Below are 14956 nucleotides of genomic sequence, written 5' to 3'. Positions count from 1 at the left end.
GGGGCTGATCCTATAGGGGACTATAGGGCCATAAAGGGGCTGATCCTATAGAGGACTATAGGGTCGTAAAGGGGGTTGATCCTATAGGGGACTATAGGGCCATAAAGGGGCTGATCCTATAGGGGACTATAGGGCCATAAAGGGGCTGATCCTATAGGGTGACTATAGGGTCATAAAGGGGCTGATCCTATAGGGGACTATAGGGTCATAAAGGGGCTGATCCTATAGGGTGACTATAGGGCCATAAAGGGGCTGATCCTATAGGGGACTATAGGGTCGTAAAGGGGCTGATCCTATAGGGGACTATAGGGTTGTAAAGGGGCTGATCCTATAGGATGACTATAGGGCCATAAAGGGGCTGATCCTATAGGGGACTATAGGGTCATAAAGGGGCTGATCCTATAGGGGACTATAGGGCCATAAAGGGGACTGATCCTATAGGGGACTATAGGGTCGTAAAGGGGGCTGATCCTATAGGGGACTATAGGGCCATAAAGGGGCTGATCCTATAGGGGACGATAGGGTCGTAAAGGGGGCTGATCCTATAGGGTGACTATAGGGCCATAAAGGGGCTGATCCTATAGGGGACTATAGGGCCATAAAGGGGGCTGATCCTATAGGGGACTATAGGGTCGTAAAGGGGCTGATCCTATAGGGGACTATAGGGCCATAAAGGGGCTGATCCTATAGGGGACTATAGGGTCGTAACGGGGCAGATCCTATAGGGGACTATAGGGCCATAAAGGGGCTGATCCTATAGGGGACTATAGGGTCGTAAAGGGGCTGATCCTATAGGGGACTATAGGGCCATAAAGGGGCTGATCCTATAGGGTGACTATAGGGTCGTAAAGAGGGCTGATCCTATAGGGTGACTATAGGGTCATACAGGGGACTGATCCTATAGGGGACTATAGGGTCGTAAAGGGGGTGATCCTATAGGGGACTATAGGGTCGTAAAGGGGCTGATCCTATAGGGGACTATAGGGTCGTAAAGGGGCTGATCCTATAGGGGACTATAGGGCCATAAAGGGGCTGATCCTATAGGGGACTATAGGGCCTTAAAGGGGCTGATCCTATAGGGGACTATAGGGTCGTAAAGAGGGCTGATCCTATAGGGTGACTATAGGGTCATACAGGGGGCTGATCCTATAGGGGACTATAGGGTCGTAAAGGGGGTGATCCTATAGGGGACTATAGGGTCGTAAAGGGGCTGATCCTATAGGTGACTATAGGGCCATAAAGGGGGCTGATCCTATAGGGGACTATAGGGCCATACAGGGGGCTGATCCTATAGGGGACTATAGGGTCGTAAAGGGGGCTGATCCTATAGGGGACTATAGGGCCATAAAGGGGCTGATCCTATAGGGGACTATAGGGTCATAAAGGGGCTGATCCTATAGGGGACTATAGGGCCATAAAGGGGCTGATCCTATAGGGTGTCTATAGGGTCATAAAGGGGGCTGATCCTATAGGGGACTATAGGGCCATAAAGGGGGCTGATCCTATAGGTGACTATAGGGTCGTAAAGGGGACATGGGACCTGATCCTATAGGGTGACTATAGGGCCACAAAGGGGACATGGGACCTGACCCTATAGGGTGACTATAGGGCCACAAGGGGACCCTATATGGGATATATGGGACCCTAAACCCCATTGGGGTCTATAGGGTTTGATGGGACCCTAAACCCATGGGAGCTGACCCTATAGGGTGACTATAGGGCCATAAAGGTGGACAATAGGGCCACAATGGGGACATGGGACGTGGGACCTGACCCTATAGGGTGACTATAGGGCCACAAGGGGTCCCTATATGGGATATATGGGACCCTAAACCCCATTGGGGTCCATAGGGTTCGATGGGACCCTAAACCCATGGGACCTGATCCTATAGGGTGACTATAGGGCCACAAAGGGGATATGGGACCTGACCCTATAGGGGACAATAGGGCCACAAAGGGGGACATGGGACATACAGGGCCACTAAATGGGGTATGGGGACATGGGGACATGGGACCTGACCCTATAGGGGACTATAGGGTCGTAAAGGGGATATGGGAGCTGATCCTATAGGGTGACTATAGGGCCACAAGGGGTCCCTATATGGGATATATGGGACTCTAAACCCCATTGGGGTCCATAGGGTTCAATGGGACCCTAAACCCATGGGACCTGATCCTATAGGGGACAATAGGGTCATAAAGGGGGACAATAGGGCCACAATGGGGACATGGGATGTGGGACCTGACCCTATAGGGTGACTATAGGGCCACAATGGGGACATGGGACATGGGGCCTGACCTATAGGGTGACTATAGGGCCACAAGGGGTCCCTATATGGGATATATGGGACCCTAAACCCCATTGGGGTCCATAGGGTTCGATGGGACCCTAAACCCATGGGACCTGATCCTATAGGGTGACTATAGGGCCATAAAGGGGATATGGGAGCTGATCCTATAGGGGACAATAGGGCCATAAAGGGGGACATGGGACATATAGGGCCACTAAATGGGATATGGGGACATGGGGACATGGGACCTGACCCTATAGGGTGACTATAGGGCCACAAGGGGTCCCTATATGGGACCCTAAACCCCATTGGGGTCTATAGGGTTTGATGGGACTCTAAACCAATAGGGCCACAAAGGGGGACATGGGACATGGGGCCTGATCCTATAGGGTGACTATAGGGCCACAAGGGGTCCCTATAAGGGACATATGGGACCCTAAACCCCATTGGGGTCTATAGGGTTTTTTGCTCACCCACAAACTCGAGGCCGCAGGCCACGTTGCTGCCCAGCATGGCAACCTGCTCACGGGCAATCTGGCTCCAACAGGCGTCGTTACCCACCAACGCAATGACTGGGATCTATAGGGTCAAGGTATAGGGTCACCCTATATCCCATATACCCTATAACCCACCCTATAGACCCTATAGACCCCTATAGACCCTATAGATCCCTATAGATCCCTATGGACAGGCCACATTGCAACCTGGCTCCAACAGGCGTCGTTACCCACCAACGCAATGACTGGGATCTATAGGATCAAGGTATAGGGTCATCCTATATCCCATATACCCTATATACCACCCTATAGACCCTATAGACCCTACAGACCCCTATAGACCCCTATAGACCCTATAGACCCCTATAGACAGGCCACATTGCAATCTGGCTCCAACAGGCGTCGTTACCCACCAACACAATGATAGGAATCTATAGGATCAAGGTATAGGTCACCCTATATCCTATATACCCTATATCCCACCCTATAGACCCCTATAGACCCTACAGACCCCTATAGATCCCTATAGACAGGCCACATTACAATCTGGCCCCAACAGGCGTCATTACCCACCAACGCAATGACTGGGATCTATAGGGTCAAGGTATAGGGTCACCCTATATCCCATATACCCTATATCCCACCCTAACCCTATAGACCCTATAGACAGGCCCCCTTGCAATCTGGCTCCAACAGGTGTCGTTGCCCACCAACACAATGACTGGGATCTATAGGATCAAGGTATAGGGTCACCCTATATCCCATATACCCGATATCCCATATACCCTATATCCCACCCTATAGACCCTATAGACCCTATAGACCCCTATAGATCCCTATAGACAGGCCACATTGCAATCTGGCTCCAACAGGCATCGTTACCCACCAACGCAATGACTGGGATCTATAGGGTCAAGGTATAGGGTCACCCTATATCCCATACACCCTATAACCCACCCTATAGACCCCATAGACCCCTATAGACCCCTATAGACCCCTATAGACAGGCCACATTGCAATCTGGCTCCAACAGGCGTCGTTACCCACCAACGCAATGACTGGGATCTATAGGGTCAAGGTATAGGGTCACCCTATATCCCATATACCCTATAACCCACCCTATAGACTATATGGACTTCTATAGACCCTATAGACCCCAATAGACCCTATAGAGCCCTATAGATCCCTATAGACCCCTATAGACAGGCCACATTGCAATCTGGCTCCAACAGGCGTCCTTACCCACCAACGCAATGACTGGGATCTATAGGGTCAAGGTATAGGGTCACCCTATATCCCATATACCCTATAACCCACCCTATAGACCCTATAGACCCTATAGATCCCTATAGATCCCTATAGACAGGCCACATTGCAACCTGGCTCCAACAGGCATCATTACCCACCAATGCAATGACTGGGATCTATAGGGTCAAGGTATAGGGTTACCCTATATCCCATATACCCTATATCCCACCCTATAGACCCCATAGACCCCTATAGACCCTACAGACCCCTATAGACCCCTATAGACCCTATAGACAGGCCATATTGCAACCTGGCTCCAACAGGCGTCGTTACCCACCAACGCAATGACTGGAATCTATAGGGTCAAGGTATAGGGTCACCCTATATCCCATATACCCTATATCCCACCCTATAGACCCTATGGACTCCTATAGACCCTATAGACCCCTATAGACCCTATAGATCCCTATAGACCCTATAGACAGGCCACATTGCAACCTGGCTCCAACAGGCGTCGTTACCCCACCAACGCAATGACTGGGATCTATAGGATCAAGGTATAGGGTCACCCTATATCCCATATACCCTATAACCCACCCTATAAACCCTATAGACCCTATAGACCCCTATAGACCCCTATAGACAGGCCACATTGCAATCTGGCTCCAACAGGCGTCGTTACCCACCAACGCAATGACTGGGATCTATAGGGTCAAGGTATAGGGTCACCCTATATCCCATACACCCTATATCCCATATACCCTATATCCCATATACCCTATATCCCATATACCCTATATCCCACCCCATAGACCCCTATAGGTCCCACCTTGTGCCGCACGAAGGTGTCGAACTCAATGAGGCTGTAACCCAACGAACCGTCCCCATAAGGATCCAGACCTGCCATAGGGGGACAGCAATGACGTGCCCTATATCCACCCTATATCCACAAACCCCTATATCCACCCTATATCCACAAACCCTATATCCCCCCCATATCCCCAAACCCTATATCCCCAAACCCTATATCCCCCTATATACCCCCTATATCCCCCCTATATCCCCAAACCCTATATCCCTATGCCCTATATCCACCCTATATCCCCAAACCCCATATCCCCCCCTATATCACCCCTATATTCCCCCCATATCCCTAAACCCTATAACCCCAAACCCTATATCCCCCTATATCACCCCTATATCCTCCCCTATATCCCCATGCCCTATATCCACCCTATATCCCCAAACCCTATATCACACCCTATATCACCCCTATATCCCCCCCAATATCCCAACCCTATAACCCCAAACCCTATAACCCCAAACCCTATATCCCCCCTATATCCCCAAACCCTATATCCCCCCTTATATCCCCAAACCCGATATCCCCCCTATATCCCCAAACCCTATATCCCCCCTATATCCACAAACCCTATATCCCCCTCTATATCCCACTGTATATCCCCCCTTATATCCCCAAACCCTATATATCCCCTATATCCCACCCTATATCCCCCCTATACCCCCAAACCCTATATATCCCCTATATCCCCCAACCCTATATCCCCAAACCCTATATCCCCCCTATATCCCCCAACCCTATATCCCCCTCTATATCCCACCCTATACCCCCCCTTATATCCCCAAACTCTATATCACACCCTATATCCCCAAACCCTATATAACCCCTATATTCCCAAACCGTATATCCCCCTATATCACCCTATATCCCCAAACCCTATATCCCACCCTATATACACCCTATATCCCCAAACCCTATATCCCCCTATATCCCCCCCTATATCCCCAAACCCTATATCCCACCCTATATACCCCCTATATCCCCCCTTATATCCCCAAACCCTATATCACACCCTATATCCCCAAACCCTATTTCCTCCCCTTTATACCCCCTATATCCCCAAACCCTATATCAGCCCTATACTCCCAAACCCTATATCCCCCTATACCCCACCCTATATCCCCCTATATCCCCTCTTATATCCCCAAACCCTATAAACCCCCCTATATCCCTCCCTATATCCCCAAACCCTATATCCCCCCTATATACCCCCTATATCCCCCCTATATCCCCAAACCCTATATCCCCTCTATATCCCACCCTATATCCCCAAACCCTATATCCCCTATATCCCCAAACCCTATATCCCCCCCTATATACCCCCTATATCCCCAAACCCTATATCACACCCTATATACCCCCTATATCCTACCCTATATCCCCCCTTATATCCCCAAACCCTATATCCCCCCCATATCCCTCCCTATATCCCCAAACCCTATATCTCCCCTATATACCCCCTATATCCCCCCTATATCCCACCCTATATCCCCAAACCCTATATCCCCAAACCCTTTATCCCCCCTATATCCTCAAACCCTATATCCCACCCTATATCCCCCTCTATATCCCACCCTATATCCCACCCTATATCCCTCCCTATATCCCCAAACCCTATATCCCCCCCTATATACCCCCTATATCCCCAAACCCTATATCCTCAAACCCTATATCCCACCCTATATCCCAAACCCTATATCCCACCCTATATCCCCAAACCCTATATCCCCAAACCCTATATACACCCTATATCCCCCCTATATCCCCCCTATATCCCCCAACCCTATATCACACCCTATATCCCCCAACCCTATATCCCCCTCTATATCCCCCCTTATATCCCCAAACCCTATATCCTATCCTATATCCCCAAACCCTATAACCCCAAACCCTATATCCCCCTATATCACCCCTATATCCCCTCCTATATCCCCAAACCCTATATCCCCAAACCCTATATCCCCAAACCCTATATCTCCCTATATACCCCCTATATCCCCCCTATATCCCACCCTATATCCCCAAACCCTATATTTCCCCTATATACCCCCCTATATCCCCAAACCCTATATCCCCAAACCCTATACCCCCCCCCATATCCTCAAACCCAATATCCCACCCTATATCCCCAAACCCTATATCCCCCCTATATCCCTCCCTATATCCCCAAACCCTATATCCCCCCCTATATACCCCCTATATCCCACCCTATATCCCAAACCCTATATCCCCCTATATCCCCAAACCCTATATCCCCTCCTATATCCCACCCTATATCCACAAACCCCATATCCACCCTATATCCACAAACCCTATATCCACCCTATATCCCACCCTATATCCACAAACCCTATATCCACCCTATATCCCCCCTATATCCCCAAACCCTATATCCACCCTATATCCCACCCTATATCCACAACCCCTATATCCCCCTATACCCCACCCTATATCCACAAACCCTATATCCCCCTATACCCCACCCTATATCCACAAACCCTATATCCACCCTATATCCCACCCTATATCCACAAACCCTATATCCCCCTATACCCCACCCTATATCCACAAACCCTATATCCCCCTATATCCCCCCTATATCCCCAAACCCTATATCCCCCTATATACCCCCTATATCCCCAAACCCTATAACCCCAGACCCTATATCCCCAAACCCTATATCCACAAACCCTGTATCCCCCTATATACCCCCTATATCCCCCCTATATCCCCAAACCCTATATCCCCATGCCCTATATCCCCCCCATATCCCCAAACCCTATATCCCCAAACACTATATCCCCCTATATACCCGCTATATCCACCCTATATCCCCAAACCCTATATTTCCCCTATATACCCCCTATATCCCACCCTATATCCCCCAACCCTATATCCCCCTCTATATCCCACCCTATATCCCCAAACCCTATATCCCCCTATATCCCCCCTATATCCCCCCTATATCCCCCAACCCTATATCCCCATACCCTATATCCCCAAACCCTATATCTCCCCTATATCCCCCCCTATATCCCCCCTATATCCCCTATAACTCACCTCCGCTTCAGGCCGACACAATTTGGCCCCCAAAGCGAATCCAGCTCCGACCCCCAACGTCCCAAAAGGACCTAAAGACCCCATAGAAAACCCCATTAATGGGGCCACCCTATAGACGGCCCCATAAGTGACCCTATATAATGGGTGGGGGTCCCAGGGGGGTCATGGGGGGGGGTCTTTGGGGGGTCCAGCCATGAGCGGGGTCTTTGGGGTCACACTATATAGGATACGGTGCCCACAAAGTCAACCCCATAACCAACCCCATTAATGGGGTCACCCTATAGACGGCCCCATAAGTCACCCCATATCATGGGTGGGGGTCCCATGAGGGTCTTGGGGGGGTCCTCACCGGGGTCCAGCCATGATCGGGGTCGCACTATATAGGATGAGGTGCCCACAAAGTCAACCCCATAACCAACCCAATAATGGGGTCACCCTATAGACGGCCCCATAAGTGACCCCATATTGTGGGTGGGGGTCCCAGGGGGGTCCTGGGGGGGGTCTTGGGGGGGTCCTCACCGGGGTCCAGCCATGATCGGGGTCGCACTATATAGGATGTGGTGCCCATAAAGTCCCCCATATAACCAACCCCATTAATGGGGTCACCCTATAGACGGCCCCATAAGTGACCCCATATCATGGGTGGGGGTCCCAGGGGGGTCCTGGGGGGGTCCTCACCGGGGTCCATCCATGATCGGGGTTGCACTATATAGGATGTGGTGCCCACAAAGTCAGCCCCATAACCAACCCATTAATGGGGTCACCCTATAGACGGCCCCATAAGTGACCCCATATAATGGGTGGGGGTCCCAGGGGGGTCCTGGATGGGGGGGGTCCTCACTGGGGTCCAGCCATGATCGGAGCCACACTATATAGGATGCGGTGCCCATAAAGTCAACCCCATAACCAACCCCATTAATGGGGTCACCCTATAGACGGCCCCATAAGTGACCCTATATAATGGGTTGGGGTCCCAGGGGGGTCATGGGGGGGGTCTTTGGGGGGTCCAGCCATGAACGGGGCCTTTGGGGTCGCACTATATAGGATGCGGTGCCCACAAAGTCAGCCCCATAACCAACCCAATAATGGGGTCACCCTATAGACGGCCCCATAAGAGACCCCATATCATGGGTGGGGGTCCCATGAGGGTCCTGGGGGGGTCTTGGGGGGGTCCTCACCGGGGTCCAGCCATGACCGGGACCATATTATATAGGGTACGGTACCCACAAAGTCAGCCCCATAACCACCCCCATTAATGGGGTCACCCTATAGACGGCCCCATAAGCGACCCCATATAATGGGTGGGGGTCCCGGGGGGTCTTGGGGGGGTCCTGGGGGGGGTCCTCACCGGGGTCCAGCCATGATCGGGGTCTCACTATATAGGATGCGGTGCCCACACAGTCCGCCCCATAACCAACCCCATTAATGGGGTCACCCTATAGACGGCCCCATAAGTGACCCCATATAATGGGTGGGGGTCCCAGCGGGGTCCCAGGGGGGTCTTGGGGGGGTCCTGGGGGGGGTCCTCACCGGGGTCCAGCCATGCCCGGGGTCTTTGGGGTCTCACTATATAGGATGCTGTGCCCACGAAGTCGCCCCCGTCGGCCACGAGGACGCAGTTGTGGGGCAGCACCGCGTCCAGCTGGTACAGCAGCTCCATGGGGTTCAGGTGGGGGGGGGCGGGGGTCCCGGCCTTGGCCCTTATGGGGGGAGAGACCCCCGTGTTATGGACCCCATAGACCCCAATGCCCACTCCATAGACCCCACCCCATAGACCCCCAGCCCCACCACATAGACCCCCATATCCATCCCCATCCCCATAGACCCCAATCCCCACCCCATAGACCCCCATATCCACCCCCCATCCCCACCCCATAGACCCCCAGCCCCATCCCAGACCCCCATCCCACCCCACAGACCCCCAGCCCCACCCCATAGACCCCACCCCATATCAACCCCCCAGCCCCACCCCATAGACCCCCACCCCATATCAACCCCCCAGCCCCACCCCATAGACCCCTATCCCCATAGACCCCAATCCCCACCCCATAGCCCCTCATCACCAACCCCACCCCATAGACCCCCCATCCCCACCCCATAGACCCCCATCCCACCCCCCATCCCATCCCATAGACTCCCAGCCCCACCCCATAGACCCCATCCCCATCCCCACCCCATAGACCCCTATCCCCATAGACCCCAATCCCCACCCCATAGACCCCCATCCCCATCGCCATCCCCACCCCATATCCACCCCCCATCCCCACCCCATAGCCCCCCATCCCCATAGACCCCCACCCCATAAACCCCCATCCCCACCCCATAGACCCCATCCCCACCCCATAGACCCCCATCCCACCCCATAGACCCCCATCCCCACCCCCCATCCCCACCCCATAGCCCCCCATCCCCATAGACCCCCACCCCATAAACCCCCATCCCCACCCCATAGACCCCATCCCCACCCCATAGACCCCCATCCCACCCCATAGACCCCCATCCCCACCCCCCATCCCCACCCCATAGACCCCCATCCCACCCCCCACAGATCCCCATCCCCACCCCATAGACCCCCATCCCCATCCCACCCCATAGACCCCCATCCCCACCCCATATCCACCCCCCATACCGCCCCATAGACCCCCATCCCCACCCCATAGACCCCCATCTACATAGACCCCCACCCCCATTCCCACCCCATATCCACCCCCCATGCCACCCCATAGCCCCCCATCCCCACCCCACAGACCCCCATCCCATAGACCCCCATCCCCACCTCACATCCCATCCCCATCCCCACCCCATAGATCCCCATCTCCACCCTATAGACCCCCGTCCCCACCCCATAGACCCTCATACCACCCCACAGACCCCATCCTCATAGACCCCCATCCCCACCCCATAGATCCCCATACCACCCCCATCCCCAACCCCATAGACCCCCACCCCCATCCCCACCCCATAGACCCCATCCCCCCCCATAGACCCCCATCCCCACCCCACAGACCCCCATCCCCACCCCATAGACCCCATCCCCCCCCCATAGACCCCCATCCCCACCCCATAGACCCCCATCCCCACCCCACCCCATAGACCCCATCCCCCCCCATAGACCCCCATCCCCACCCCATAGACCCCCATCCCCATAGACCCCCATCCCCACCCCATAGACCCCATCCCCCCCCATAGACCCCCATCCCCATAGACCCCCATCCCCACCCCATAGCCCCCCATCCCCACCCCATAGACCCCATCCCCCCCCATAGACCCCCATCCCCACCCCATAGACCCCCATCCCCATAGACCCCCATCCCCACCCCATAGACCCCATCCCCCCCCATAGACCCCCATCCCCACCCCATAGACCCCCATCCCCATAGACCCCCATCCCCACCCCATAGACCCCATCCCCCCCCATAGACCCCCATCCCCACCCCACCCCATAGACCCCATCCCCCCCCATAGACCCCCATCCCCACCCCATAGACCCCCATCCCCATAGACCCCCATCCCCACCCCATAGACCCCCATCCCCATCCCATAGACCCCCATCCCCACCCCACCCCATAGACCCCATCAATATAGACCCCCATCCCCACCCCCATCCCCACCCCATAGATCCCCACCCCATAGATGCCCATTCCAGACCCCCATCCCCACCCCATAGACCCCCAGCCCCACCCCATATCCACCCCCATCCCCATCCCCAACCCATAGACCTGTATCCCACCCCATAGACCCCCACCCCCATCCCCACCCCATAGACCTGTATCCTACCCCATAGACCCCCATTCCCATCCCCACCCCATAGACCCCCATCCTCATCCCCATCCCATAGAACCCCATCCCACCCCATAGCCCCCCACCCCCATCCCCACCCCATAGACCACCATCCCCATATCCACCCCCCATCCCCACCCCATAGATGCCCATCCCCATCCCCACCCCATAGCCCCCCATACCACCCCCTGTCCCCACCCCATAGACCCCCATCCCACCCCCCATCCCCATCCCCATAGATCCCCATCCCCACATCCCATCCCCACCCCATAGACCCCCATCCCCATAGACCCCCACCCCCATCCCCACCCCATAGACCCCCATCCCACCCCCCATCCCCACCCCATAGACCCCCATCCCACCCCATAGACCCCCATCCCCATAGACCCCCATCCCTCCATCCCCCATCCCCATAGTCCCCCATCCCCACCCCCCATCCCCACCTCATAGACCCCCATCCCACCCCATAGCCCCCCACCCCATAGACCCCCATCCCCACCCCATAGATCCCCACCCCATAGATGCCCATTCCAGACCCCCATCCCCACCCCATAGACCCCCAGCCCCACCCCATATCCACCCCCCATCCCCATCCCCACCCCATAGCCCCCCATCCCCATCCCCACCCCATAGACCCCCATCCCCACCCCATAGACCCCCATCCCCATAGACCCCCACCCACATCCCCACCCCATAGACCCCATCCCCACCCCATAGCCCCCCATACCACCCCCCATCCCCACCCCATAGACCCTCATCCCCACCCCATAGCCCCCCATCCCCACCCCATAGACCCTCATCCCCACCCCATAGCCCCCCATCCCCACCCCATAGACCCTCATCCCCACCCCATAGCCCCCCATCCCCACCCCATAGACCCCCATCCCCATCCCCACCCCATAGACCCCATCAATATAGACCCCCATCCCCACCCCCATCCCCACCCCATAGATCCCCACCCCATAGGTGCCCATTCCAGACCCCCATCCCCACCCCATAGACCCCCATCCCCACCCCATAGCCCCCCAGCCCCATCCCTACCCCATAGACCCCTATCCCCATAGACCCCCATACCCACCCCATAGACCCCATCCCCACCTCACATCCCATCCCCATCCCCACCCCATAGATCCCCATCTCCACCCTATAGACCCCCATCCTCATCCCCATCCCATAGACCCCCATCCCACCCCATAGCCCCCCATCCCCATCCCCAACCCCATCCCCACCCCATAGACCCCCATCCCCATAGACCCCCACCCCCATCCCCACCCCATATCCACCCCCCATGCCACCCCATAGACCCCCATCCCCACCCCATAGATCCCCATCCCCATAGACCCCCAACCCCATCCCCACAGACCCCCACCCCCATTCCACAGACCCCCATTCCCACCCCATAGATCCCCATCCCCACCCCACTGACCCCCATCCCCATAGACCCCCATCCCTCCATCCCCCATCCCCATAGACCCCCATCCCCATCCCCCATCCCCACCTCATAGACCCCCATCCCACCCCATAGCCCCCCATCACATAGACCCCCATCCCCACCCCATAGACCCCCAGCCCCATCCCCACCCCATATCCACCCCCCATCCCCACCCCACAGACCCCCATCCCCACCCCATAGCCCCCCATACCACCCCCCATCCCCACCCCATAAACCCTCATCCCCACCCCACAGACCCCATCCCCCCCCATAGACCCCCATCCCCCCCCATAGACCCCATCCCCATCCCATAGACCCCCATCCCACCCCATAGACCCCCATCCCCCCCCATAGACCCCCATCCCCACCCCATAGACCCCCATCCCCATCCCATAGACCCCCATCCCCACCTCACATCCCATCCCCATCCCCACCCCATAGATCCCCATCTCCACCCTATAGACCCCCACCCCCGTCCCCACCCCATAGACCCCATCTCCACCCCATAGACCCCCATTGCCATCCCCACCCCATCCCCACCCCCATCCCCACCCCATAGACCCCCATCCTCATCCCCACCCCATAGACCCCCATCCTCATCCCCACCCCATAGACCCCCATCGCCATCCCCACCCCATAGACCCACATTCCCACCCCATATCCCCCCCACATCCCCACCCCATAGACCCCCATCCCCACCCCACTGACCCCCATCCCCATAGACCCCCATCCCACCCCACAGACCCCCATCCCACCCCCCATCCCCACCCCATAGACCCCCATCCCACCCCATAGACCCTCATACCCACCCCATAGACCCCCACCCCCATAGACCCCCACCCCCATCCCCACCCCATATCCACCCCCCATGCCACCCCCCATGCCACCCCATAGACCCCCATCCCCACCCCATAGATCCCCATACCACCCCCATCCCCACCCCATAGACCCCCATCCCTATACCCACCCCATAGACCCCCATCCCCACCCCATAGCCCCCCATACCACCCCCCATCCCCACCCCATAGCCCCCCATTCCCACCCCATAGCCCCCCACCCCATATCCCCCCACCCCATATCCCCCCACCCCATAGCCCCCCATAGTCACCTATTTGCCTTCTCCTTGCGCTGCTCGGCGTCCTGCAGCCCCTGCAGCCATTCTATGGGGCACGAGAAGCCCCCCAACCTCCGGGCCAGCCCCACAAGGAACGAGGCGACGTCACCTGCATCGAACACACAGCTCACCCCATAGAACCCCATAGCAATGGGGTCACCCCATAGCACCCCATAGCAAAGGGACGGCAATGGGGTCACCCCATAGAACCCCATAGCAAAGGGACGGCAATGGGGTCACCCCATAGCAATGGGATGGCAATGGGGTCACCCCATAGAACCCCATAGCAATGGGGTCACCCCATAGCACCCCATAGCAATGGGACGGCAATGGGGTCACCCCATAGAACCCCATAGCAAAGGGACGGCAATGGGGTCACCCCATAGCAAAGGGACAGCAATGGGGTCACCCCATAGCACCCCATAGCAAAGGGATGGCAATGGGGTCACCCCATAGCACCCCATAGAACCCCATAGCAAAGGGATGGCAATGGGGTCACCCCATAGAACCCCATAGCAATGGGACGGCAATGGGGTCACCCCATAGCAAAGGGACGGCAATGGGGTCACCCCATAGCACCCCATAGCAAAGGGATGGCAATGGGGTCACCCCATAGCACCCCATAGCACCCCATAGCAATGGGACGGCAATGGGGTCACCCCATAGCACCCC

The 14956-nt window shown here is 56.2% G+C and overlaps 1 protein-coding gene across 9 annotated transcripts in view; it reads right to left on the bottom strand.

Annotated features, from left to right (window-relative positions):
- Nucleotides 1–2486: 2486 nt before the first annotated feature.
- Nucleotides 2487–14956, bottom strand: part of LOC107323953 (2-hydroxyacyl-CoA lyase 2-like) — a 56450-nt gene continuing 43980 nt past the window's right edge. For 5 of the 9 annotated variants that reach the window (XM_085535789.1, XM_085535786.1, XM_085535787.1 and 2 more), the window contains 5 exons: nucleotides 14279–14393; nucleotides 9489–9658; nucleotides 7959–8029; nucleotides 4866–4936; nucleotides 2660–2870 (listed from right to left, as the gene is read on the bottom strand). In XM_085535789.1, the coding sequence (XP_085391915.1) occupies nucleotides 2675–2870; nucleotides 4866–4936; nucleotides 7959–8029; nucleotides 9489–9658; nucleotides 14279–14393 (623 nt within the window). In that variant the 3' untranslated portion in view covers nucleotides 2660–2674. Of the gene's footprint in view, nucleotides 2871–4637; nucleotides 4741–4865; nucleotides 4937–7958; nucleotides 8030–9488; nucleotides 9659–14278; nucleotides 14394–14956 lie in introns of those variants that run through there. The other 4 variants (XM_085535792.1, XM_085535793.1, XM_085535791.1 and 1 more) reach the window with 2 other exon arrangements.

The sequence above is a fragment of the Coturnix japonica genome, unplaced genomic scaffold (assembly GCF_054131305.1).
Source record: "Coturnix japonica strain WE unplaced genomic scaffold, WE-NBRP24 Scf181, whole genome shotgun sequence".
Classification (NCBI taxonomy): domain Eukaryota; kingdom Metazoa; phylum Chordata; class Aves; order Galliformes; family Phasianidae; genus Coturnix; species Coturnix japonica.
The sequence above is the reverse complement of the archived record's forward strand: the minus strand, read 5'-3'. Positions and strand labels throughout refer to the sequence as shown.